The sequence below is a fragment of the Acomys russatus genome, chromosome 28 (assembly GCF_903995435.1).
Source record: "Acomys russatus chromosome 28, mAcoRus1.1, whole genome shotgun sequence".
Taxonomy (NCBI): Eukaryota; Metazoa; Chordata; class Mammalia; order Rodentia; family Muridae; genus Acomys; species Acomys russatus.
This window is the reverse complement of record NC_067164.1, coordinates 42,667,446-42,695,416: the sequence shown is the minus strand read 5'-3', so window position 1 is coordinate 42,695,416 and position 27,971 is coordinate 42,667,446. Positions and strand designations below refer to the sequence as shown.

General features: G+C 42.6%; 2 protein-coding genes across 2 annotated transcripts in view; one reads left to right on the top strand and one right to left on the bottom strand.

The window, feature by feature from the left end:
- Ccdc18 (coiled-coil domain containing 18) overlaps window positions 1–10,408 on the bottom strand; it is an 80,448-nt gene extending 70,040 nt beyond the window's left edge. Inside the window, exons 1-6 of the mRNA XM_051170820.1 lie at window positions 10,094–10,408; window positions 9,503–9,674; window positions 7,177–7,335; window positions 6,117–6,223; window positions 2,641–2,769; window positions 3–99 (exon numbers count right to left, since the gene is read on the bottom strand). Coding sequence (XP_051026777.1) covers window positions 3–99; window positions 2,641–2,769; window positions 6,117–6,223; window positions 7,177–7,335; window positions 9,503–9,674; window positions 10,094–10,233 — 804 coding nt within the window. The 5' untranslated portion in view covers window positions 10,234–10,408. The remainder of the gene's footprint in view (window positions 1–2; window positions 100–2,640; window positions 2,770–6,116; window positions 6,224–7,176; window positions 7,336–9,502; window positions 9,675–10,093) is intronic.
- A 2,169-nt stretch (window positions 10,409–12,577) lies between these two features.
- On the top strand, window positions 12,578–21,790 carry Tmed5 (transmembrane p24 trafficking protein 5). Its single transcript, XM_051170460.1, has 4 exons — window positions 12,578–12,861; window positions 15,604–15,701; window positions 19,981–20,164; window positions 21,400–21,790. Exons 1-4 carry the CDS (start codon window positions 12,670–12,672, stop codon window positions 21,616–21,618), a joined length of 693 nt encoding a protein of 230 aa, XP_051026417.1. The 5' UTR covers window positions 12,578–12,669; the 3' UTR covers window positions 21,619–21,790.
- Window positions 21,791–27,971: the final 6,181 nt, after the last annotated feature.

Below are 27,971 nucleotides of genomic sequence, written 5' to 3'. Positions count from 1 at the left end.
ACCTTCTCCAGTTTCTCAGCTACTTTTTCTTTGTACTGCTGGAAAGCCTTGCTCAGTTCTTCTGCGTTATACAGTGCTTCATTCCTCTGTCGTTCTGCTCTGAAGTTTAAAAAAGAAATAAGAAAAGTAAGGAATTATCTGCACTCAGAAGTTAATCTTTAGCAAATCTATGTCCATGTGTCTGCATGCAAGTGGGTATGTGTTGGGCATGGGCATGTGTGGTGTATATGTTTTTGTATAGGGGTACACACGTGTACACGGCTACATATCCATGTATTTGAACATGCATTTGGAGACCAAAGGTCATTATCAAGTTTAAGTTTCTTCCTCAATTGTTCTCCACTTCAATTTTTGAGACAGTACTGCATACATGTATCTGTTATCTCTGCACTGGGAAGACGGAGACAGGTGGCTGGGAATTGAACTCAGGACCTTCGGAAGAACAGACAGTGCTCTTAACCTCTGAGCCGATTATATGAATTTTTAAAAGGTACTTAAAAAGCAAAAACAACAAAAACAGAAACCTTACAGTAGACATTGCAAACAGATCTCTTTCAGTTGGAAGCCTGCCTGGTCTAGATAGTAAGGTCTTGGCCATCCAGAGTTATATAGTGAGGCCCTGTCTCAAAACGAAAACAAAACCAATAATTTTACTAATATAAAACTGAGCAGTTAGACTCTAACCACCACCGTGCACTGTTTAAAGCAGACCCTGTGCCTCCTGGGAGCCTGATCTCTTCATGCTTCTCTTATTTAGCTAAGAGCACTAAGAACCATTAATCAATGTCATCCCAATACAATAACCTTTTTTATATTTAAAATCACACCCATCACGCCCTTTCTAGTATAAAAGAAACTTGTGACTCTTCTACTACCTAAGGCCAATTACAGCAGTTATAGTCTTAAATCTTTCCCTTCAGGAACTTTGTTTTCGGTATTTCAGTTTCTTTAAACAAATTTCAAGTGAAAGTATAATTAATTTCCTAGACCTACATGGTTCTTTTGATTTGGTTTGGTTTTGTAAGACAGCATCTCTCTGTGTAGTCCTGGCTGTCCTGAAACTCCCTATGTAGACCAGGCTGGCCTAGAACTCACAGAGATCCTCCTGCCTCTGCCTCCCAACTGCTGGAATTAAAGATGTGTGCCATTATGTCTGCCCCTTGATAAAGATTTGTAGTTGTGCTGTTAACCTCTTCAAGGCCCCCTCTTTTTAAAGTTTTTTCCTCTTTATTAGTATTTGCTTAATTTTTTGTTCATATATGAGTCATCAGCTGTGTGCATGTGGATGTGAGTGTATGTATGCATACCATGTGGGTGTTGGGAACGGGACCAGGTCCTCTGAAATGTGTGAAATCATTCCTTTACTGTAGATTTGTTTTTCTCCTTGAAATTCTTTTAGGTTTGTTACATATTTTGGTACTAAATATAAATATATACACTCAGAGCCTTTTCTGATTCAAGTGTTACTTCAAATCCAGGTGTGACAGGCATCTGACACAAGAGATTAGCAAGAAGGGGCTGGGGAGTGAGCTCGGTGGGTGGTAAAGGCCCTCACCACCAAGCGGTCAGGACACACACAGGAGAACGAGAACCAGGTCCACAGACTGTCCTCTGACCCCACACATGTGCTGTGTGACGTGACACACATGCCCTGAGGTGGGAGGTCAGACCTGACTCGGCAGTACTGCTTCCTGCGCTTCCGCACCCTACTCACTGACTGCAATGCGTCTACTCCCTTTCTTCCCTGGCAAAAGCAAGGTTAATACTCTAACCACAAGGAAAGAAAAGCAGAGAAGCAAAGGAGGGAGAGGAAGGGAAGGGGACAAATGGAGGGAAGAGAGAGAGCCTCTCATGTAAGGGCTGCAGAAGAACTGGCAACTCTCTTTTCATATTTTTAGCTGTTATATTCTAAATCTCTTCGAATATCCAAGTACTAAGGTTATCTGAGTAAGTGTGACTTTTAGAATATTAAACTACATGAATTATACAATAATTAAAATTTTTTACTATCTATTTACTTTTTTAAAGATTTATTTATTGCTATGTACACCTGCAGGCCAGAAGAGGGCATCATATCACATTATAGACAGCTACGAGCCACCATGTGGTGTAGGCTCAATTTTCTTTACAAATATATTTTATTACCATCTTATTAACCGAGAGTACCTTACTTATAACCCAACTAACCTAAACCAGGTGCTGTGGCACACGCCTATAATCCCAGTACTTGGAGAGGCAGAAATATCTCTGTGAGTCTAGGCCAGCCTGGTCTACAAAGTGAGTCCAGGACAGCCAAGGCTACACAGAGAAACCCTGTCTCAGAAAAAAAAAAAAAAAAAAAAAAAGAGGGGGGAGAGGGTGCTAGAGAGATGGCCCAGTGGTTAAGAGCACTAACTGCTCTTCCAGAGGACCTGGGTTCAATTCTCTGCAAGCACATGGCAGCTCATAACTATCCGATAACTCCAATATCTGACACCCTCACACAGGCATACATGCAGGCCAAACATCAATGCACATAAAATAAATAAATACATTTTAAAAGGTTATTTGCTTTTAAAGAGACATGGCTCAGTGGTACAGCAGCAATATATCACCGACAGGTTCAACTCTCAGTACTACAAATATGTAAATCCCACATACCTTTTCCCTTGTTTACTTTGTTCAAGTAAGTCCACCTTCAGTTTTATGCACTCCTCTTTGGCCTCTTGTAAACTGTGCTCCTTTTCAATCACCATTTTCTGACTCTGCTCTAATTTATCTTCTGCTTCTCTATAAATAAAAAATAAACTTTAAGCCGGGCGTGGTGGCGCATGTCTTTAATCCCAGCACTTGGGAGGCAGAGGCAGGTGGATCGCTGTGAGTTCGAGGCCAGCCTGGTCTACAAAGCGAGTCCAGGACAGCCAACTACACAGAGAGACCCTGTCTCGAATAAATAAATAAATAAAATTTAAAAACTATTAAGATGATTACTGGAGAAATATAAAAATAATGTGGCACAATTCCTTCAAGAATAATTAAATCTGTAAGTTAAAAAGACAAATATATAATGAGAAAGGCATATTCTTACATTATCAGTAGAAAACTATTTGTATTAGCCAGGTGTGGTGGCACAAGCAGGCAGATCACTGTGAGTTCGAGGCCAGCCTGGTCTACTAAGCGAGTTGAGGACAGCCAAGGATACACAGAGAAACCCTGTCTTGAAGAAAAGAAAAAAAAAAAGGAAGAAGACGATTTTTATAGGTCATAAAAGAACATTTTCATCAAATGAGAAAGCCATGTAAAGCAAAAGCTCCCATCAGATTTCATACTCACCGAGTGAGCACGGTGGCACCAGTTATATTCACAGCATTCAAGAGGCAAAGGCAGGAAGATCGGAAACTCAAAGTCATCCTCAACTACAGGGTTTACAAAAATAAACATAGTTCATATAAACTAGAAGCACTACATACTTCAGAAATGAAGCAAATATAATTGCTATCATTTCTACAACCAAAGGTGGTTTTGACTGATCGACCCAATGAAGAACAAAAAAATGGAAAAGTAACAAATTCTGAGCAAGAACTTTTTTGTTTTTTGTTGATAATTATCATTTAGTTACCTAGAGTATTAAGGACAATCAAAATAAAATATTAGAATAACAGGGGCTGGCGAGATGACTTAGTAGCTAAGAACACTTGGTGATTTTCCAAGATACCAAGATTTGATTCTCAGCAACTATTTAACTTCAAGCCCAAGGAATCTGGCAGCATCTTCTGGCCTCCATGAGCAGCGGGCACGCACACGGCACATCAGACAGGACACCACACAAGCCTCCATGAGCAGCAGGCACGCACACGGCACATCAGACAGGACACCACCCAAGGCTGCTAAGAGGCAAAGGTGCTTGCCACCAGCACTGACGACTCAGGGTCAATCCCTGGAGGCCATGTGGAGTGAGTAAAGTAACTCAGCAGACTGTGCTAGCCTTCACACGTGCGCACGGCATGCTCACAGCACCACCCAGCCCAGTGAAGAAACCAATGTAAGAACATCCAATTACATCCAACCAGCTGTGACACTGAGGCATGAGGACTTATGGCCAGCACAGTGAGGCCTCCTCTCTTAAACCCACAGAGGTTAAGGTAACCAGTAAGGGCATACAGAAAAGCAAATCTTTCAAGAAAGGGGAGACAACATGTTATAAAAGGTAGAAAAATGAGACTGGAAGGGTTAAGTGATGTGGGCGATGGGAGGACCGAGTAGGGAGAACACAGAGGGATAGCTAACACTAAAGATCTTTGAAAAAGCCATATGGAAGCCTACTATTATAGAAACTTTCTAAAATACACAGATAATGGAGTTATCCCCAAGAAAGGGGTGCAGTTCTCCAAATAGATACCACACACTTAAAAAAAAAGCCCCATCTTACCATGCCAGCAACAGAGCCTCTTTTGAGGTACTGGCCAAAGGGCCCATGGAACCTCAAATTTACAGGCTATTGCTATTGCTCTTAGTTACCACACACACACAAGACAGGGCTCCTCCGTGTGCAGCCTTGGCTGTCCTGGAACTCTCTCTGTAGACCAAGCTAGTCTCAAAAGTAGAGAGAGCCGCATGCCTCTGCCTCCCAAGTGCTGGGATTAACGACATACACCACCACGCCTGGTTTACCCTCCTGAATTTGATGCTAAGACCCTACTGCTGAAGACATTACACACTTGAGTAATAGAACATGAGAAAACCTAGCCAGTGCTCACCTGGAAGAGTACCCTACTGACTAGCTTTCACAGTGCTCCACGCTTCTGTTCGTGCTGCTGGAGAAGAAAAGTTATCAGCCTCATCAAGCTGAACCCTCCAGCTGCACTACGGCCTCTCCTACTAGATGCCCACAGATGCAATAGTGGCGCAGATCTTAAGGGAGTAACCGACTTTCCCCTTGCATTCAAGGCCTGACCATGAGGCAGAAGCCATACGCAGCACTGTCAACAAGGCTAAGAACTTGTGGCTAAACTGTTCATAAACCTTGTGAGAGAATCTCCTACTACTATTCTGTTAGATGAACATAGGATGAAAGCAATTCCTAATGAGTTGTTAACACCCATCAGTGCATCACTCACCCCCGTCAGACACTTCTTAAAGTTGATGGCAATTCGGAGACCTATAGCTGCTCAATGTGCAGAGAAAGAGGCCATGGAGTGCTCAGCCTTAAAGGACATCAAGGCTCAGAGATCAGAAGGGAAGAGAACAGCAGGATTTTAAGAGCTAGAGAGTCGTGTGTGACTTTAGAGAAAACAGTGTTTTCCGGAAACTCCGGATGGAGAAAGGAAGTTAGGTACAAAGTCCTACCCATAGCTGAGGGGCTACTGCCGTTTGATAGTTTCTGAAAGAACAGGAGTCATTTTTCTTCAATGGTATAAACCCTGGTTTCACTCCGTTACTGCAAACTACAATCCAGGACAGGCCCCATGCATAAGAGTAGTTGGCCAACACCAAATTAATTCAAAATACCTGGGCAAGGTGGCATATACCTTTAATCCAGCACTTGGGGAGGCAGAGGCAGGTGGATCGCTCTGAGTTCGAGGCCAGCCTGGTCTACAAAGTGAGTCCAGGACAGCCAAGGATACACAGAGAAACCCTGTCTTGAAGAACAAGGGGAAAAAAAAAAAAAGAGTAAATGATAAAATACCATATTCTTGTACTTAAACTCCATTGCAATAATGAGTATGTATTACATTATAGGAAAGAAATGAACTAATTCATATTAAATACAAGTATACAAATGAGCACCTCAGCTAAAAATAACCCATCTGCATGTAGGCTGAAGCTATAATTAACTAAAATGATATGCTAAGATAGTATTAGGTCACCAAAGATTTACTGAGAATAAGAGACAATACTAAATAAGAGACAAAAATTAGACGTACAAAATAAAAATTTTCAGCTGGGCGTGGTGGTGCACACCTTTAATCCCAGCACTCGGGAGGCAGAGGCAAGCGGATCACTGTGAGTACGAGGCCAGCCTGGTCTACAAAGCGAATCCAGGATAGCCAAGGATACACAGAGAAACCCAGTCTCAAAAAACCAAAAATAAATAAATAAAATAAAATAAAAAATTTCAAGCTACACAGTGTATTTACCTCAAAACTTTATCTTGAGCTGAAACTTCTGCTTCCAAATTTATAATCTGCTCTTCTAAGATTGGGATGTTGGCTGCCTGCTCTTGCACAGACGCAAGCAAAGACATCTAGAACATAAAGACAACTTTTACAGCACTGTTTCAGGAACTAAATCTTAGTCTTTCCTTGACAGAGGAGAAGGTTCAGTAGAACCCCTCCGTCACTGGCTAAGTGAAAATACCATCTTATCTGCTCTTTTGATCAGCTTTTGTATGTACACACTATCATCATGGACAGGCTCAGCCTTTGACCTGCCACTACTCTCACATAGCTCAGTATATTTGGGGTCAACTCACATAATAATTCTTAATATCACCCAGGAAAATTAATTTCACATAATTTAGATTTTATATATATGACCAATGTGGAAAATTAGGTATATATATTTAATTTTTATGACTTAAAAGCTGATTTTTAGAAAGCATGCTTAATAAAATCTACATAACTCAGAAAAGCATAGTAACCCCACAGCCAGGGAAGAAATCCACACTATAAATGCTGGAGAATTAATCTTAAATTAGTCAATAATGAAAATATCAATGAGAACTGCTTATACTTGAAAAGTCAGCTTAGAACATGGAGTCAGGAACAGGAAAGACATCCTGAAGAAAAAAAGAAAAGATGGTACAGCGTCACTGCCCTCCCTTTTCCCACTCCCAGAACACCAACAGCAAGGTAAAAGTAGGGTGCTTATTTTAGGAAGACATTAGCAAAGGCCTCAGAGGTGACCCTGAGAGATACATAAAGGGATCAACACAAAGGCGTCGCCCCACGTTTCTACTCCCAGTCTCGTCTTTTGCTGCTTTTTAAGTTTCCAACAATAAGATTTTAAGAAGTTAATTTATCTAAATGAAAAAGTTAAAAGTTCTCTTAAATTATCTTCAGATATAATGATTTTTTTAATCCTTGTAATATTCAACTAGCATATAGAAATTTCTACCTACTAGACAAGCAATATAAATATTTTTCAACTATAAATCATAAAATATTATAAATATTCTCTTAATACATCAAGACATACTTTTGCTTTAGATTGTGTCAATTCAAAGTGGACAGATTCTATTTTAGTCATTAAAGAATGATTCTGTGTGACCAAACACGCATTCTGCTGCCTGAGTTTATTAAGCTTCTCTCGAAGGCTCTTAATCTCATGATCCACACAAGCAGATGGAAAGGGCACCTGAAAATAAAGAAAAGAACAATGTTCCTTAAATTCCTGATGTTTATATATAACAAAACATGGCAATGACTGCTGTTGAAATTACGGAACAACTCAGGACATTGAGTATTAGTTTTGATAAAACATGTGTGAGACAACACTCTTTTCTACTCACAGTAATCCCGGCACGCAGAGAAGCAGAGGCAGGTGGATCGCTGTGAGTTCAAGGCCAGCCGGGGCTACAAAGGAACTCCAATACAGCTAAGCCTCACAGAGAGACCCTGTCTCGAAAAACCAACCAACCAACAAACAGAAGAAGATGTTCACAGCCCCACTGTATAAAAGGGTATGAAAGGAGTCCATAAAGACAAATATTCTTTAAGTTATGCATGTACTTTTATGATGCTACTAATTTTATAACATAATATATAAAATAATATTTTAATTTTGTGAATAATTTTCAATTTTTTCTACAAAATTATTTGGCATAAATTATAAAATCAAGCTACATAAAAGAGAAAGCATATAGCTGTGCAGTGGTGGTGCACGCCTTTAATCCCAGCACTCTGGAGGCAGAGGCAGCCTGGTCCACAAAGCAAGTCCAGGACAGCCAAGGCTACACAGAGAAACCCTGTCTCGAAGAACAAAAACAAACAAAAAAAGACAGAGAAAAAGCATATAAAAACATATCCTGGAACAGGCGGCACAGTGATGCACACCTTTAATCCCAGCACTCGGAAGGCAGAGGCAGGCAGATCTCTTAAGAGTTCCAGGCTAGCCTAGCCTACAAAGCGAGTCCATGACAGCCTGGATGGTTATACAGCAAAACTCTTTCTCAAAAGAAAAACAAAAACAAAACAAAACAAAACAAAACAAAAAAAAAAAAAAAAACCAACAACAAAAACTCCTGCCCTCTTTTGCAGCTGCTTTACACATTAACTTTTTCTTTCTTTTGAGACAGATTCTCTGGGTGAAGCTGACCTCAACCTCCCTACATAGCCCAGGGTGACCCTGAACTTCTGACCCTCCTTCCTGAGTCACCATGTTCAGTTTATGAGGTGCTCAAAGCCAAACCCAAGGCCCATGGCTACTAAGCAAGCACTCTACCAACTGAAATATATTCTCAGCCTTTTTGTTTGTTAGTTTGGTTGTTTGATACAAGGCCAGGCTGTCCTGGAACTCACAGCAATCCTCCTGCCTCAGTGTTCCAAGTACTAGGATTATGGGCATGAGCCACTACCATGCCTGGCTTTTTATTATAACTTTACAGTAAAACTTTTAGTTGTCTAGTGACTCTAGATGCATGTAAGTAATTACTCACTTGCCTTTCCTCTTTGTACAAAAACTAACATTTTATATTTTTGTTTATTAAATAATATATACTGGCAATTTCTACACAATAAGTACATTAAAAACTTTTTTTTTGTTTTGGTTTGGTTTCTTGAGACAAGGTCTCTCTGTGTAACCTTGGCTGTCCTGGACTCACTTTGTAGACCAGGCTGGCCTTGAACTCACAGAGATCCGTCTGCCTCTGACTCCAGTGTGCTGGGATTAAAGGCGTGCACCACCACAGCTGGATACATTGAAAAACTTTTTTTTTAACATTTTATTTATTTATTATTTATACAGTACTCTGCCCCCATGTGTGCTTGCAGGCCAGAAGAGGGCGCCAGATCTCATTACAGATGGCTGTGAGCCACCACGTGGCTGCTGGGAATCTAACTCAGGACCTTTGGAAGAGCAGTCAGTGTGCTTAACCTCCCAGCCATCTCTCCAGCCCCCACTGAAAAACTCGTAACTGTGTTTTTAAAACTTAGTTGTCCTCTAAGCCGTGCAGTTGTCGTTGAATGGAAAGTTAGGCTCTACGAGGAACGAAGCTGGAGCCAGGAGCATGGCTCAGCAATCAAGAGCACTGGCTACTTTCCTCAAGGACCTGGGTTCCATATCTGGCATCCACACAGAAGCTCACAACTGAAGTCACTGTCCATAGCCCCCGCGCCAGGGCCCAGCGCCCTCTTCTGACCTCCAGCACAGGGCAGCAGGCGGATGCTCACCCACACGCAACAACATTCTAAAAGAACAACTATAACCCAACCTCAAAGACCAGAGTGAAGGACCACAGTGTGAAAGCATGAAGAAGACATGCAAAGAAAAACGGCTTTAAATAATCAGGGTTTAAAATAATAACCTTATCTCTTGGTTTCTTTTGAAAATCAGTACTACCAGATGTTTTACACACTTTCTTGTAAGGTGGGTAATTCAAATGTCCCAGGCGGCTAGATTGGGTAAGTTCCTCCAAAATAAGCCTTTCAGATCTTGAAGGAGTGCACACATAATCAGAATTTTCACTTGGACTAACACTGCTGAACAAAGAAAAAATAATTTCAGTTCTGCCATAGTTTTTTACCACAAATTTCTACATGTAAGAAAATAATTAGAACTTCGATCCATAGTTATGAAAATCAGAGCGTCCCATACAGTAAGTACATCTAGGTTAGTTTTCATGAACAATTAAGTTTCCTCAATCTCTTTACTGCATGCGTAAAAATGCAGCTACAACAGTGAAAAATTAATAACATTCTGGATACATGTTTTATATTGATTCTTGACATACTAAAGATGGGCTTTTAATATATAAATGTTAATGTTTCCATTTTCACAAACTATATTGTATTAAAAAGGAACAGAAAATTATGCTTTAGTCCAGCAGCATACTAAACATAACATATAATGAAATCTAGCCATTTTACAATTTATACATGTAATTATATTTCCTTGCCTGGATAATTCTTCACCTAAATTCTGCAAACTCCATTCTGTTATTTTCAGCTCATGTCTTAATGAAGCAACGTCTGCAAGCAAACTTTCCTCCTTGCTGTACTTGTCTTTACTATAGCAGCCTGATGCGCTACATTCCATCTCCCTAACAAAAAAACAGAAAAGACATTTCTTGTAGTTTGCCTGAAGATTTTGTGGTATCAACCAAAATATTCTCACAGGAATAAAACTTAAGAGGAAACAGTGAAAGAGCTCAGCACCAAGACTGACAACCTGAGTTTGTTCCTCAGAACAACAGGTCAAAGGAGAGAACCAATCCCCACAAGCTGTCCCTCGACCTCCACACTCATATGCGCGCATGCGCACGCGCACACACACACACACACACACACACACACACACGCACACGCACACACACACACACACACACACGCACACACACACACATATACAAATTCATGTAATATATTTTAAAAGTGAATTTGCTCAAAGACACAGATTTTAGCGGGTGAATCTAAGATTTAAATCAAGGCACACTTTCTAATTAACTTCCATAGGAGGTGTAAGAGTTTAATCATATGAGCCCTGGGCAACTGATGCTGCTACTGCAATCATGTACTATTTACCAGGCGAGCAATTTCCTCTCCCATTCACAGTAGTTTTAACATTTGAAACCACTCACACTCACAGGCAAAACAGAACAAAAAAGACATTCAGCGATACAACTCATAGAACTACATGGAGTGAACTTCTGTTGCATCAACCGGTGAGCAAGCCTCTCTAGTGTTATGAAACTAAGTCTCTTAGCCATAAAAGAAAATTGTGGCAGGCTGGAAAGATGGCTCGGAGTTTAAAGGAATCGACTGCACTTTCAAAGGGTTGTTATTGCTCGTCACCCACATGGCGGCTCCAGTTTCGCAAGTTTCCTAAACACACACACACACACACAGTAAAATTAACCTTTTTAAAGTCACAGCATAAGGTCTAGTGTGGTAGCGCACCCTTAACCCTAACACCTCAGGAGGCAGAAGCAGGAGGATCTGTGTGAGTTCTAGAACAGTCAGGGCTACAGAGTGAACACTTGTCTTGAAAAAAAAAAACAAACAAACAAACAAATTAAAAAAGCTTCAGAATTTGTATTCCTGCTACAGAACTTCCTGCATAATCTTACAATTTCACTTCTCTTTCGTATTCCATTTAACTTTTTTCACTGTAGCCTCTTGCAGTGATTGCCTTTCTTAAAATGTGGGCTACCAATGTTCTAATGCCCATGTGCTATACTGGAGTGTAACGTATTTAGGAAGGCTCAGTATTTTGAATGCATAAATGAAAAAACTGCCTTCTCCCTCCCCTATTCAGGTAAAATAGTTTGGTACATTTAATTTCCCACTCAAATATCTCAGGAGTGGGGTGGATTAATAAGAACTTTCACCTTATCGGGAAAAGCTGAGGCCTGCAATTAAATGAGGCGTTTTGTGGGTGCAAACGTCTCTACATTCGAATTTGCTCCTGCTTAAATTCGAAGAGCTGCAGTCAGCCGGTGGCTCGGGGCCCCAGTCTGCCTCACATCTGTTAAACCACACCTCCAGCTTTATACAGGACACTGAAGGAGAAAAAGAAGAAGAAAATCTAGACTAAAAAAAATGCTGCTCGGTGCTGACTGAGACACTGTTTAAGTCAGGTTTTTACGTTCAGCGATACCTGGATTTTCCAGCCGTTCTGAAGGAGCAATGAGCACGTCTCGTAGGCAAACACCCTCGCGTTCCTGGGGCCGCTCGCCTGTCTGACGAGCTTACCCACCTCCAGCCCTCGCGACGAGCGCCCTCCGCGTACACAGGCACACCAAGCAAAGCACAAGCACCTCAGACTCTAGAAAACCCAGGGACAGGGCCTTTCGCTTGAGAAAGAGTACATCGTTTTATACACAGCATTTTATTTCAAGAAAGAGGTCCTCCGTCCGCCTGAAGGGAGCAGAGCAAAACCTGGCATCCTCCTTTCCGACTACGCTCCCGTGAGGGAGCCGGGCATCCCCAGAGAGAGAAGTCCCTGCGGGGTCATCTGCTCACCACCCGGGTCGCAGGCGGGGTGAAGCGACCCCAGACCACCGCGCACCGACCGCGAGGCTCCTCTGCGCTCGGAAGCCTGGGACACTCACGCAGCCGGAGGACCGGCGAACCTCCGACGCGCCGAGTTCGAACCGCCGCGGCGGCCGTTGGGACCCGCCCCCACGCCGGAGGCGCAACGCGACGCCGGAGCGCGGGGCGTGCCGGGAAATGAGGCGGGGCCGTGCGGGAGCGCCGCTCGCCGAGCCCGCGGTCGGACTACATTTCCCAGCACGACCGCGGCCAACGCCGATTGGCGTCTGCGTAGGGGAAGCCAAAACCTGTGGCTCCAGTGTGCTGGCCGGACGGGAAACACAGAAGGGAGCAGAAAGGCTCCGCCCTCACCCAGCATGGAGGAGAACCGAGCTTCCCGCTGAGAGGAGAGCGAGCCGCCGCCGCCGCCGCCCTTCCCTCGGACTCAGGATTTCAAAGCGGAGGCGCCAAGCATCCTACTTCCAGTTGGAGACCCCCAGGGATGGGCGGCGGCAGGATCCGGCCGCCGTTCCCCGTGCTCCTGCTGGCCGCTCTGCCCCTGGCGCTGCCGCGGGGGGCAGCCGGCTTCACGCCCTCTCTGGACAGCGACTTCACCTTCACGCTGCCGGCCGGCCAGAAGGAGTGCTTCTACCAGCCCATGCCCCAGAAGGCCTCGCTGGAGATCGAGTACCAGGTGAGCGCCGTGGGGAGGAGGCCTTGGCGGGGCCCGGCTGCGCCGCCGGGCTGCTCGGCGCAGGCGCACGGGGCGAGGCGCGGCGAGCCTGGGAACCTGGAGCTCGAGTTTGGCCGGTCCTAAAATTGACACCCTCCCTCCCTCCCTCCCTTCTCCTTTTCCCCGGTGGGAAGGAGGCCCGCACCGGTGACGTCAGTGGCGTTGCTCCGTCTCTTGATTCACCCTTAGCTTTTCTAGTTAGCGTGCGCGCGCTGCAGTTCTGAGAATTTCGTTCCTTTTTTATTATTGGACGAAAAGATGACGCTTGTTTGAATCACGCTCACCAGTTTCACCAAATTCCAATATGACAGAATCGTCACGGCGTTTGCTTGCTTTAGTGAGGGAGTTTGTTTTTCGAGACAGGGTCTCTCTGTGTAGTCTTGGCTGTCCTGGACTCGCTTTGTAGGCCAGGCTGGCCTCGAACTCACAGCGATCTGCCTGCCTCTGCCTCCCCGTGCGCCGCCACGCCCAGCTCAGTTAAGGAGTTTTGAATTGTGGCTAAGTCAGGTCTTGAAATGTCTTGAAAAGAGCTGTTGCCGTTTTAAAGGTACATTTCCCTCCTAGCTGTATAGCCATTACTTCCAAATCAAATAAGAAAACCGTATATTAAAACTTGATGGCCTTTCCTTGAACTTTGTCAGCGTTCTTCCTGCGTCTCTGTTTTCTTTTTGCTATCCGCAGAATACCGTAGTAGAAAGAAGTGCCTTAATTTATGCACTCATTCTAGCTGGTAATTTCTTAAAAACTTACTAGTTCTGCCCAACATATTTCAGTGTTTCCAGATAGCAGTGCACCAAAATATAAGTTGATGTGTTTTATCACTGAAGCTTTTTTCTTTCCAACTTAAGTTCCAAATGCTATTTGGTATAGAGCAGAATAAAATTTATGTAGTGTGCTGGAGTGATAGCTCAGTAGTTACTGCATGCAATTGGGGCACAGATACACTTATTAAATCTCTCTTTTTAAGTTTATGTGGAATTTTTATATGAAGAACCTTTAGGATTATTTATAGTTTACTGTGAGTCCAGGAAGTATCTAAAATCATGCATGAGATTACAGCATCATATTTCTTGAGTTCCACTGTGAGCAAAAGTTTACCATTTACTGAACAGTTAGTGCATGCAAAGGAGAAGGAGCAAAGAGAAAGTCCTTGTTCTCCAGGGTCTTAGGGCTCTAGGCAGGGGTTTGGGGTTGAGGGTCTTAGGGCTCTAGGCAGGGGTTTGGGTTTGAGGGTTGAGGGTCTTAGGGCTCTAGGCAGGTGTTTGGGTTTGAGGGTTGAGGGTCTTAGGGCTCTAGGCAGGGGTTTGGGTTTGAGGGTTGAGGGTCTTAGGGCTCTAGGCAGGTGTTTGGGTTTGAGGGTTGAGGGTCTTAGGGCTCATAGGCAGGTGTTTGGGTTTGAGGGTTGAGGGTCTTAGGGCTCTAGGCAGGGGTTTGGGTTTGAGAGGTTAAGGGTCTTAGGGCTCATAGGCACGTGTTTGGGTTTGAGGGGTTGAGGGTCTTAGGGCTCGTAGGCAGGTGTTTGGGTTTGAGAGGTTGAGGGTCTTAGGGCTCGTAGGCAGGGGTTTGGGTTTGAGAGGTTGAGGGTCTTAGGGCTCATAGGCACGTGTTTGGGTTTGAGGGGTTGAGGGTCTTAGGGCTCGTAGGCAGGTGTTTGGGTTTGAGGGGTTGAGGGTCTTAGGGCTCGTAGGCAGGTGTTTGGGTTTGAGGGGTTGAGGGTCTTAGGGCTTGTAGGCAGGTGTTTGGGTTTGAGAGGTTGAGGGTCTTAGGGCTCGTAGGCAGGTGTTTGGGTTTGAGGGGTTGAGAGTTTTAGGGCTCGAAGGCAGGTGTTTGGGTTTGAGGGTTTTTGGTTGGTTGTGATTGGGTCCCTCGTTGGTTGGTCTTTTTTGAGAAAAGCTTTCACTATGTATCCCATGGCATTGAATTTAGATAATAAATAGCTTTTCCCTGTAAGAAGAATGCTAGGTAGACTGTGAAAGGCAGGTTTAAAGAAAACAAAAATAGACACAGAGGAACCAACTATGGCATTAGTGAAAGTCTGGATTAGAAAATAATTTTTAATAATAAAAAATTTCATTGAAAGCAGGATGGAGGGGGAAGGGGTAAGCAAAAAGAAAGAAAGAAAGCAGGCTTGATGCCGTATGCTGGTAATTGTAAAAATTCAGGAGGCTAAGGGGAGGAAGATGACAAGTTCAAGACCAACCTGGGCTATGTAATGAGACCCTGTTTCAAAAAGTTGGGAGGCTGGCGAGATGGCACAGAGGTTAAGGGTATTGACTGCTCTTCTAGGGGTCCTACATTCAGTTCCCAGCAACCACATAGTGGATCACAGCCATCTGTAGTGAGATCTGGTGCCCTCTTCTGGCATGTAGGGATACATGCAGATAGAGCACTCATACATTAAATAAACACATCTAAAAAAAAAAAAGTAAGTTGGAGCACATTGGAGAATGTCAATCTCTGGCAGCGCATGACAGTGCATGCCTTTAATCCCAGCACTCCAAAGGCAGCAGAGGCAGGGCAAGCCTGGTGTACATAGTGACACCAGGAAGACAGCCAGGGCCACATAAAGAGATACTGTGTCAGATAGATAGATAGATAGGTGGATGGATAGATGGATTCTTTTACAAACCTTTACATCACATGATTTATTTTATAGAACTTTCTATTTTCAGGGTTTATAATGTATATTTTTCTGTCCTATAGGTTTTAGATGGAGCAGAATTGGATATTGATTTCCACCTCACCGCTCCAGAGGGCAGGACCTTAGTTTATGAGCAAAGGAAAACAGATGGCGTTCACACGTAAGTCGATTGCTTGTTTGAGGTGTGTGTGTGTGTCTGTCTGTCTGTCTGTCTGTCTCTGGCTGGGTTGGAACTTGGAACAATCCTTTTACCTCAGCCTAAGTGCTGGAATTACAGATGTATACCACCATGTTTTTTGGCTAGTAAAAGATGGAGAAAATCAGTATTTTAATACATTCGTTACTATTTATCAGTATCATATAACTGTGTAACTTCAATCTTTTATAGTTGGGCCATTTTCTAAACTAAGGCATCTTCCATTCAATTTACTCTTTGATATTTAGTTTGTTTGAAACTAGAGTCTCGGCTTGTCACCCCTCTCCAGTGGAGTCTGTGTGACAGTTACTACGGAGGTCTGAGACCTAGGAATCCCCGAAAAGGGGAGAGTGTCCTGGGCTGGGGTGGATCTTCCTGCCAGCAGAAACTGCAGTTTCAAAACTCTTTGCTGGGAGCTATTTCCTAATTCTCTCTAACTCTAACTGCATTTCACTCCCAAGATGGGACTCCGCAAGCGCAGCAATGGTTGCTATGAGACCCTGGCCCGGGACTGCAGCCAGGGACTGTCCATGGCCGAAGTAGTTCTGCTTCACTTCCACTTATTAAAAGAGACATCACTAGAAATTAATCATTAGCTAATAAGTCATACTATGGCCTACAAAGAAATGGATTATTTCAAAAGATTCCAGGTAGCGGGAACGAGAAGAATAGAATAGGAAAAAATGTCCTGGCACACAGGTGCTGGGCACAAGTTTCCTTAGGGAGAGCACATACATATTGATACTAAGCTAATAACTTAGAAGTGATAACGTCTTTTCACTATGTATTCTGTACCTTGTATTGTTTCAATTCAAAGTCGTAATTCAAATTACTTAACGTGGGGCAGGGCAGATATCAATCCTCTAACCTCCCTCCCATAGTGGGGCAGGCGTGGGATCCCTGCCTCAATCCCATGTCATCTGCTTCTAACAGCTTCTATCAAGCTACCTCCCATCCATAATCCCAAATACTGCTCATGTTCTTCGTCTGGGCCAGATTCTTCATCCACGCCGGCCATGTGCTTCTCCAGCTAACCCTTGGCAGCCTTCCTCTCCTCTCCTCTCCTCTCCTGGGGTCTCCTTCCTTCTCCTGGTGGCAGTCCTTCCTTCTTCCCAGAATTCCCTCTCTCCTAGCCCTACCTAGCTCCTGCCCTGCCCAGGTGGGATGGCCTTTTATTAAGCAAAAGGTGGGTCAGACAGCAACCAGTAATTAGAATCAAAATACATCAGACCATCCCCCAGCAGGCCCATCCACTTGCATAACAGGTACCAGCAGAAGCCAGAACTCAGTATCAGATCCTTAGAAGTGGCTCCCAGGACCCACATGGTGGCTCACAACCACAACTCCAGTTCCAAGGGACCAGACACAGTGTGTGTGTGTGTGTGATACACACACAGTAGAGAAGGAATCTATAGCTTACTTTTTAAAAAGCTAAGTGGAGTTCAAGTAAGACCAAACTTCATTTGAAACAAATTAAAATTTATAATGCTGTAAATTTCATCATAACCGTTTCCTGAGTAACTCGTAACTTATGTGCATATATGTCAAATATGTATAGTTTATATGAGATATAATAATGATATAATTAGCTTTTAAATCATTCAAGTTATATTTTCAACAAGTGAAATGATTAAAATCATTAATGTTTTTGAAATTTATTTCAGTGAAAGTTAACATTTACTTTGTATATAGGAAATTAATATTAACTACTAGTAGTCCAGATATTATTTTTTCCAGTATATAACATAATTAATGAAGGGTTGAATAACCTCTAAAATTAAATACTAAAATATAAACTAGTTTTATTTAATTCTTCAGAAAAACAGAGGACTAAAGATAAATGTATAAAAGTTGGTGGTGGCGGCATATGCCTTTAATCCCAGCACTTGGGGAGGCAGATCACTGTAAGGTCAAGGCCAGCCTGGTCTACAAATCGAGTCCAGGACAGCCAGGGCTACACAGAGAAACCCTGTCTCAAAAACAAAAACAAAAAAAAGTACCACAGCAAAAGATGCCTTATCATTGTAATTATTAAAATAAAAACTAGCCAGGCAGTGGTGGCATGCCTTTAATACCAGTACCTTAGGAGGCAGATAGGAGGATCTCTGAGTTCCAGGGCAGCCTGGTCTACAGACTGAGTCCAGGGCAGCCAGGGCTACGCAGAGAAACCCTGCCTCAAAAAACCAAAAAAGAAAAGAAAAATGTATTCTTAGCAAGTTTGCTGTTTTGTGTGGAGGATCATTCACAGCGTCCTCTGCTGTGTGCAGCCTGTGAGCACGGGCTCGACACAGCTGATGGGCACTGTGCTTTGGAAGAGCCATCAGCTGTTTCACGGCTACTATAACAGTAAATACATATGTTGATATAGACTGTGACAGTTTTCTCAGGAAATAACCATTTCTTTCTTGCATTCTAAAGGTGTTCCCTACTCTGTTCACCAGTATTTGCTAGGCTGTAACAAAGTATCTGAGAAAGTCAACTTAAAGGAAATAAAGGTTTATTTTGTGGTTTCAGAGATTTGAGTTGATGGTGACTGTCTTGCCGTGAAGAGACACCATGACCATGGTAACACTTATAAAGGAAAACATTCAATTAGTGCTGGCTTACAGTTTCAGAGGGTTAGTCCATTTACTGTCATTTAACCCCAACAGATGGAGGCAGACACAGGCCAGACCTCCGCGGGTGGAGTTTAGCCTGGTCTACAGGGTGAGTTCTAGGACATCCTGGGTAACACAGAGAAACTGTTTCAAAAACAGTGGCAAAAACGAAAAAGAAAACAAACTGTTTCACTAAATTACCTCTGGCCAAGTCAACTACTGTGAAGGCAATAAGGATTTTTTTGTTGGGGGGCCCTGGGAGGCACCTTTAATGTCAGTACTCAGGAGGCAGTGGCAGGCATGTCTGTAAGTTCAAGGCCAGCATGGTCTACATAGCTAGTGTCAAGCCAGCAGGGCTACATAGTGTAATACTACATAGTTTCACACTATATCATAGACTGGCCTCAAAATCATAGCAGGCCTTCTGAGACTTCTGAATTCCAGGGTTATAGATACAAGCCACAGTGGCCATCAAGACTAAAAAAAGGTAAGTTCAATTTACATGCAAATGGCATTTATTCAGGACAGATAATCCCACAGAGTAAAGTGCCAGCTATTGGCTACAGACCTTATTTTTTATCTCTGTAAACTATATTTTAAGAAGACGTTTGGGGGCTGGAGAGATGGCTTAGGGGTTAAGAGCACTGACTACTCTTCCAGAGGTCATGAGTTCAATTCCCAGCAACCACATGGTGGCTCATAGCCATCTATAATGTTATCTGATGCATACTATATACATAATAAATAAATCTTTAAAAAAGAAAAAAAAGAATACGTTTGGTTTGGTTTTTTTTCCAAGACAGGCTTCCTCTGTGTAGCCTTGGCTGTCCTGGACTTGCTTTGTAGACCAGGCTGGCCTCGAACTCACAGTGATCAGCCTGCCTCTGCCTCCATAGTGCTAGGATATATTTAATGTGTTGGGAACCTGAAAATCCTTTTGTACAATCACTGATTTAAAAAAAAAAAAAAAAAAAAAAAAGGCGGGCGCTGTGGCACATACCTGTAATCCCAGCACTCAGAGAGACAGAGGCAGTTGGATCTCTGTGAGTTCAAGGCCAGCCTGGTCTATAAAGCAAACCCAGGACAGCGAAGGTTACACAGAGAAACCCCGTCTCCAGAAACCAAAATAAATAAATAAAGTGTGTGTGTGACCTGTCAAGGTCAGAAAAAGATGTCATATCTCTCTCTCTCTCTCTCTCTCTCTCTCTCTCTCATGTCGTATCTCTTAACCCTGTAACTGGAGGCAGGTGTGAGCTCCTTGGTGGGTGTTGGGCACCTAAGTGTAGCCCTCTGCAAGAGTAGCAAGAGCTTGTAACCACTGAGCCATCTCTGCAGGTCCAACAGTCACTGCTTTTGAAAACTAAACAAAACTCAGTTTAAGCAATTGAAGGGTAAGTTGCTTGTTACATCTGCATATGGCTAAGATTCCAAAGTATGAATATTAAAGCTTACTATAGTTTATCATTTATTTCAGCTTTGAATCCTATTTTTCCCAACCCCACCCACCCCTAAAAAGTAGATAATTTAACATAACTGGCCAAGTAAATTCCAAGTGTGTGTGACTTGCAAGTACTTGAAAATGTGTATTTGGGTTGCTTCCCAGCAGGATGTGCGGAATGCTAACACTGCGCCTCTTTCTCATGTAGTGTGGAGACCGAAGTCGGTGACTACATGTTCTGCTTTGATAACACGTTCAGCACCATTTCCGAGAAGGTAATTTTCTTTGAGTTGATCCTGGATAACATGGGAGAAGAAGTTGAGGAGCAGGAGGAGTGGAAGAAGCACATCACCGGCACAGATGTCCTGGAGATGAAGCTGGAGGGCATCCTGGTGAGCGGCTGGTAGCAAACACTGAGGGCTCAGCAGCCGGGCTGATTTTACTGCACGGCCTCATTGAACTAGCATGCTTAGTCCCCAAAACTATTCTTTTTGCCATTTTTTGGTCATTTCAAGTCTCAATGTTAGCTTATGTTTACCCTTTTAGTAGAGTTTTCAAATCGTGTATCTCAAGTGAATCCTATCATAAAAGCACTTTTTTTGAGAAGCTGTGCAATTTTAAAAATAAACCACAAAATAATCGTATTTTCTCACAAATCTGAAGGGAATTTCCCAGGCTTGCTTGGACAGGGCTGAGCCCTTGGAAGGCCCTGAGACTCTTCGCTGCATGGTCTGCTGGCACTCCATGGCCTCTTACATCACTCCAGATGCTTGTGGCTGTTATCACAATGTGTGTAATTACATTGGACCTGCCTGGATGACATGACCAACATTCAAACAGTAAAATATACACACACAATGAATTCGGGAAAGTTGCCAGCTGGCCTTTTAAAATCTTCATGATTAAAAAAGAAAAAGCAAAAAAATAAAAAACGGGACTGGAGAGATGGCTCAGAAGTTAAGAGCACTGTGTGCTCTTCTACAGGTCCTGAGTTCAACTCTCAGCAACCACATGGTGGCTCACAACCATCTATAATAAGATCTGGTGCCCTCTTCTGCCCTGCAGGCATACATGCAGGCAAAACACTGTATACTTAATAAATAAATAAATCTTTTTAAAAAAGAAAACATGTCTTACTGTTGTCAGGATTTAAAGAGATAATATATACACAATTAAGTCCTGGTGGTGCACGCCTGTGATCCCAGCGCCTGGGAGGCAGAGGCAGGCGGTTCTCGGTGCCTTTGAGGCCAGCCTGGCCAATAGAGCGAGTTCCAGGACAGCCAGGAAAGAATCCCTGTTTCAAAACAAAAAGCCAAAGTCCTGGTGCTGTACTGCTCAAGTACTTTGATCTTGTGTTCTTCAGTGCCTGGTATTTTTAATTCCTAGTTACCATTACTATTTGATACCCTCATGGAGGCCCAGATGACACAGCCATATTTGGTACCCTCATGGAGGCCCTGAGACAATACAGTCATGTCTGTCCCTTATCTGCGTTGTATCTCCATCTACTTTAAAAGTTTTGATTTTGAAAATGAGCATGAAGCATATTTTTTTGGGGGGGAAGCATATTATTAAAGGAATTTGTTCTTAGTGTTTTTAATAGTAAAATTATTGTATTTATCTCCAGGAATCCATCAACAGCATCAAGTCCAGACTAAGCAAGAGCGGCCACATACAAACTCTGCTGAGAGCATTTGAAGCCCGTGATCGGAACATCCAGGAGAGCAACTTTGACAGAGTCAACTTCTGGTCTGTGGTTAATTTGATGGTGATGGTGGTGGTGTCAGGCATTCAAGTTTATATGCTGAAAAGTCTATTTGAAGATAAGAGGAAAAGTAGAACTTAGAGCTGTGATTACTTAACATTGAATAGAAGAGGTAGAAAATCCTAATACACGGTTACAGGCAAGATCATTAGTCACCTTCCCGAACATATTCAGAAATTAACTAAGGTATAAAGTTTAATATGCAGGGAAAATCCTCACCTTATGTCCAGTTGACCGTATTGGCCCAGTTATACTTGATTATCCAACAAGATAACATAAAATTTAGATTTAATTGAATGAAGCCATATTATCTATTTTCCTAAGATATCATATATGAATTACATAAGTGAACAATGTTCATAAACACACCACCAGTTTGCTTTTACAGAGAACTTTCTCTGTTCATGTGGCAGGTACAAATTGACATTCCCAGTATGTGGGGTTATAAATCTTTTGAGAATTACGTGATGTTGGACTGAATCGATCAGCTCTTTGCTCATACATCTCTTTGAAAAAGTAAACATTAAGCATAACACTGAAAAATATTTTTGTAATTTTTTTTTCTTTTCTTTTTTTTGGGGGGGGGGGTTTCGGGACAGGGTTTCTCTGTGTAGCCTTGGCCATCCTGGACTCACTTTGTAGACCAGGCTGGCCTCGAACTCACAGCGATCCGCCTGCCTCTGCCTCCCAAGTGCTGGGATTAAAGGTGTGCGCCACCACACCCGGCTTATTTTTGTAATTTGTATAACCAAATATAATGTGAAACATTACCCAGAAGTATTGGTTTTATACTGAGTCTACAGGTCCAAAGCTGGTATTTTATAACGAAAACTGGAAAGGCATTCTTTCCTCATAAAAATTAGCCAGTTCTTTCTCTTTGAAATGGCATTTCTTATGTGACGTCTCATATGCGATGTACAAAGGGGAGTTGATGCTTAGGAATAAGATGCATTCTTTCCTGACGTCAGCTAAGGTTAAATTAGAGATAAAATGAGCATATGTTTATAGTGCCCATTAACAGGGTTAAGTTGGTTTCTACCCAGCTATTGGTTTTGATAATACTGTCACCAGCAGGTGTGAGGGACATACCAATGAAAAGATGTGACTTTGGTGTAAACAAACAACCCCTTTATAAATCCTCAAAATATCAGAAACATGAAAGGAAAAAAGAAAGAAAGAAAGAAAGAAACTTGAGAATACCAGATCTGACAGTTCAGGCTAATACATCTGTAATGGAATCAGATGGAGTCTTCTTGCCATCCCAATCCCAGTGGAAATCAGAGATAAAAGGAGGGCAATCTGAAATTCACTGGAAGAAACTGTATTTGTCATAGTTATTATTTTCTAAATACTGTTTAGAATCAAATATTCAGATAGGAACCGGGCAGTGGTGGCGCACGCCTTTAATCCCAACACTCGGGAGGCAGAGGCAGGCAGATCTCTGCAAGTTCAAGGCCAACCTGGTCTACAGAGCAAGTCCAGTACAGCCATGATTACACAGAGAAACCTTGTCTCAAAAAATAAAAAATTCAGATAGATTTTATGAAATGTACATCCTACCATAAGATTTAGCACTGGGTGTATGTATTTATTACATCTTTACTGTAACTCTGACAAAATCACCTCTGGTTACTCATTGACTTTGAAGGATTAGAACAAATTATAAGCATCTAATATGGAAACGCCAGGACACACAAAACACTGCCTTTTGGTTTATCCACCTATAGTACAGTCTTATTCACCATGAAGCAATTTAAGTCACACCCATTTTTAGTGTATTGATAAATGTATTGTCAGTTGGAAATAGTCAGGTCTGGGTAGTGAACACATATGTATGTGTATGTATCTCGCTAGAATTCTTTTTAAGCATTACTGATCTTGCACTGCCCTGCTACCTCACGTATATGAAATTATGATACCCAGAGAAATGCTGATCACTTACAATTTATGCCCAGAGTAGGTCAGAGATGTGCTGTATTTGTCTCAGGCCCTCAGAGGGAGACCAGAAGTTAATTTTCCCCTACTCAGAGAGGGAACTGCCATATGTGAGGAGTAACTGATCTAGATGATGCTCCAGGCTCTCAGCAAGGCTCCTGCAATGACTGTACAACAAAGGCCAGTGAGCGCCACACATAAAAGCTTCCCTTCCCACTCCTTTTAAGTACAAGAGAAGCAAGCTGTGGGTTCTGCAAATGGCAGCGAGTGCTCTAGCGCCTGCTGCATCTTTCCTGTGAGACTGTGACTAAGAATTCTACCTCTTAGATAGAGTTGACATTGTACTGTGCTATTAATTGGTTACCTAACACTGTATTTTTTTACATCATCTTGTATGTTGTAATTTGTGCCACTGATTTTTAAATCTTTAATTCAGTTACTTCCTGCCATTTAAAATGGCATCGAAAAGAGAAATAACTTCGGAATGTTAAAGATATTTTTATTTTTATAGACAAAAGTAAAAAGAGTTACTAAGAACCACGCTGCCTGTTAGTCATAAAAAAGTATAACTGTAAGCAAAAAACCCCAAAATGTTTATTTTTAAATGTGTGTTTTCTGCCTCATATGAGTTTCTTGATGTTACTCTCTCAATTGTACTAAAATCAAGTAAGCTGCCACTTGATCTGCTTTGTCCTGCTGCTAACTGTGTAAGTCCCTGCCGTGGTCTAACAGGCGGTTAGAGCGCACCCTCCTGAGCTGCATTTGGATTGTGTGCTCTTCTACATGAATGTCCATTTAAAAAAGGTAAATAACCTGTAATCCCAGCACTCAGGAGGCAGAGGTAGGCAGATCTCTGTGAATAGCCTGGTCTACAAAGAGAGTCCAGGACAGCCAAGACTACACAGAGAAACCCCGGCGAGGAGGGGAGAGAAGGTAATTAAGTGTTTGAAAACATTGTTGAAATAAATTAAAAATCAAAATATACTTAGTTATATCTACCTTTATACATTATGTCTTAAAATTAGCCTAAACTAAGTACCTGCAATTTTGTACCTCCAGTGAAAATTCTTTATCTGAAATTTTAAAACATGTTAATTTAGCATGTAATGCTTTTTTTCCTCTGGAGTGTAATAATACAGTGTTGCTCATATTGCACTATATTTGTGAAGAGTCATCTTAAATGAGCAACAGACTATGTACTGAGCTCTGTACAACTAATAAAAGTTACGATCAAAGAAATCTTACCATCCTGTCTTAAAATTGTTGTCTAGTCCTTAAAGTTTAAAAAAAAAATGTTTCATCTTGTTTTCCTTTCCCATTTTGAAAGCTGGTCGCTCTCCAAGCTTTGGTACCCTACTGCTCTGTTCTGGAACTGCCAGTGTACTCACTCACTCAGTCTCTGCACTGCCCAAACATACTTTACCTACAAGGCCCTCACGATTTAGACAAGCCAAGACCGTCAGTTGCCCAGAATCTGGGTGCTAAGCAAGTATTCAGGGAGCTTGTTCTCTCCTCTACGCCAAGAAGTGGTTGTGTTTTGTACCAGCGACAAACCACGAGCCACGCAAGCCTGACAGCCTGACCTCGGTCCCCAGGACTCTCCTACATAAAGGGCGAAGGAGACAGCAGACGCCACAGAGTTGTCTTCTGACCTCCTAGCGTAACACATGCACCCACATGAATGCATACAGAAGATAATGCATGGAAAATGTTGGTTGCCATTCTTTAAGCCTAGAATATGGCTCAGGAAACAGTCTCTCTGATCAAAATAATGTGGAAGTTGTCCTGGAATATTAACCAGCCGGCTGGCTGGTCTTGGGTAGTCCAAACTCCTTCCAGGTCACTCCTACATTTGAACAAATCTGTTTAAGTACTTATTAAAACTGCAGTGAGTGCAGGTGTGGTGGGGCATGTTTTCCATCCCAGCACTCCAGAAACGGAGGACATCCATAACTGGAAGCCAACCTGGGCTACACACATCCTGATTCAAAGAATCAACAAAAGCCAGGTGTGGTGGCACACACGTTTAATCCCAGCATTCTGCCTCTGCCTCTGGAGTGCTGGGATTAAAGACATGCACCACCACGCCTGCGTGATTTTTTTTTTTTTTTTTAGTTTTTCAAGAACCAACAGTATAATAATGACAACCTTGCTACTTTACTAAATCTTGTAGCCAAATTAGATGTATTGATGTGATGTGTCTTATAGAAGGGGGCCTGGGGGAGAAGAGAGCAATAAAGAGGATGGTTAGAGTCTGTAACGCAACACTGACACACGCTCCTTACAAGTTAATGTCCCACAATCCTGTAAGGTTTGGTTTTGTTTTGTGTGTGTGTGTGTGTGTCTGTGTGTGTGTTATGTAGGTGTGCATACAGATGAGTATGACACAGAGGCCACTGGGTATTTTTCTCTACCCTGAGACAATAAATGGTCTCTCACTAAACCTGGGGCTCACTGATTTGCTACACTAGTTAGGCAGTGGATTCCAGAGAATAAGTGACTTCTGTATCTCAACATTAGATACTTTTTAGTTTGATTTGTTTTTGTTGATTGATAGGCCTAAATAGTCCTGGCTGTTCTGGAACTCGCTACTTTTTTTAGTTTGATTTGTTTTTGTTGATTGATAGGCCTCTCTAAATAGTCCTGGCTGTCCTGGAACTCGCTATATAGACCAGGATAACCTCAAATTCTCAAATACAAGCCTGCCTCTGCCTCTCAAGTGCTGGGACTAAAGACATGCACCACTGTGCCTGGGAGTTTTGTGTTTGTTTGTTTTTCGAGACAGGACTTCTCTGTGTAGCCCTGGCTGTCCTGGACTCACTTTGTAGACCAAGCTGGCCTCAAAACTCAAGAGATCCTCCTGCCTCTGCCTCCAGAGTACTGGGATTACAGGCGTGTGCCACCATAATTAAAATGGAATTAAATCACCTCCCACTTCTTCTATCCTCTCTTCCCCTCCAAGAACTGCCTCCAACCTTCCTGTGTCCCTCCACTCTCAAATTAATAGCCCTTGTTATTGTACAGATGGACTACGTACATATGCACAAATATATAATTAGAAGCTGCAAAGTTCAATTTTGTTTGTGTGTTTGGTTTCAGGACCAAAACTTTGAGTCACTAACTAATGAAGGGGTTCATCCCTGGAGTGGCCAGCTCTCCCTCTCTTAGCCTTTTTGTTTCTCCATTGTCTTTTTTAAGGGTCTACTGGCTGGTCTGGAACTTAACTCTGACTGCCTGTGCCTCAGGAGTGCTGGGATTAAAAGCATATGCCACCACACCCAGCAAAACCTAACCTTTCTACCTTTGATTTAAAGAAAAACAAAAATAAGAAATCTAGTAATGCCATTTATAGATAGAAGCTGAGATCTAGAGCTTCAAAGATAAATTTTGAAAATGATTTGACAATATGGAACAGATACTGGATCTCTAAAATACCGCTAGTGGGATTTAAAATATAACCACTTTGGAAAATATTCCTGAGCTTTTTGTTTTTTGTGTCTGGGGGTTTTGCTTTTTGGTTGGACTTTTTAAAAAAATAATCTTTTACTTAATTTCTTTTTAATGTGTATTGTTGTGAACGTCTCAGATCCCCTGGAGCTAGGGTTACAGACAGTTGTTAGCTGCCATGTAGGTGCTGGGAATTGAACCCCAGTCCTGTGGAAGAGCAGCCACTGCTCTTAACCACGGAGCCATCTCTCCAGCCCTCTGACTCACACTCAGGAGACAAAGGCAGGCGGATCTGAGTTCAAGTCCCAGGACAGCTAGGGCTACATAGAACCTATGTAACAACAACATGGCACTAGCATGATGGCCACAAGTGGGCAAAGGCCTCTGGGGACAAACCTAACAAACTGAGGTCAGTCCCTGTGACATATATGTAAGAGAACTAACCAAAGTTGTCCTCTGGCTTCTACACACACACACACACACACACACACACACTCTCTCTCTCTCTCTCTCTCTCTCTCTCTCTCTCTCTCTCTCTCTCTCTAGCATTGTACCACTGAGCATTTATTTGTGAGAAACAAAAACATTTAAATGAAACTTCCCCACACATGGACAAAGCAACTTTGTAATAGCAAAAAGCTGAGTAGGCCGGCTGTGGTGGCGCACGCCTTTAACCCCAGCGCTCAAGAGGCAGGTGCATCCCTGTGAGTTCGAGGCCAGCATGGTCCACAGAGCCAGTTCCAGGATAGCCAGGGCTATGTAGAGAAACCTTGTCTCGAAAAACAAAAACAAACAAACAGCTGAATAGTTCAGATGTCTTTCAACCAGGAAATAAATGCTAGAAATGTATAGCATGAATTACTACTCAAGCAATTTTGTAAATGCTGGGGAATCACCCTTCAGTGTTGGGGACAGAATCCAGGGCGTCTCATCTAAGACAGGCATTGTCCACATATCTGAGCCCTGAAAACCACAGTGACACACGACAACAATCTCCATGAGCCTTAAAAGCACATCACCTGCTGAAAACTTAGACGTGGTTTCTATTTGCA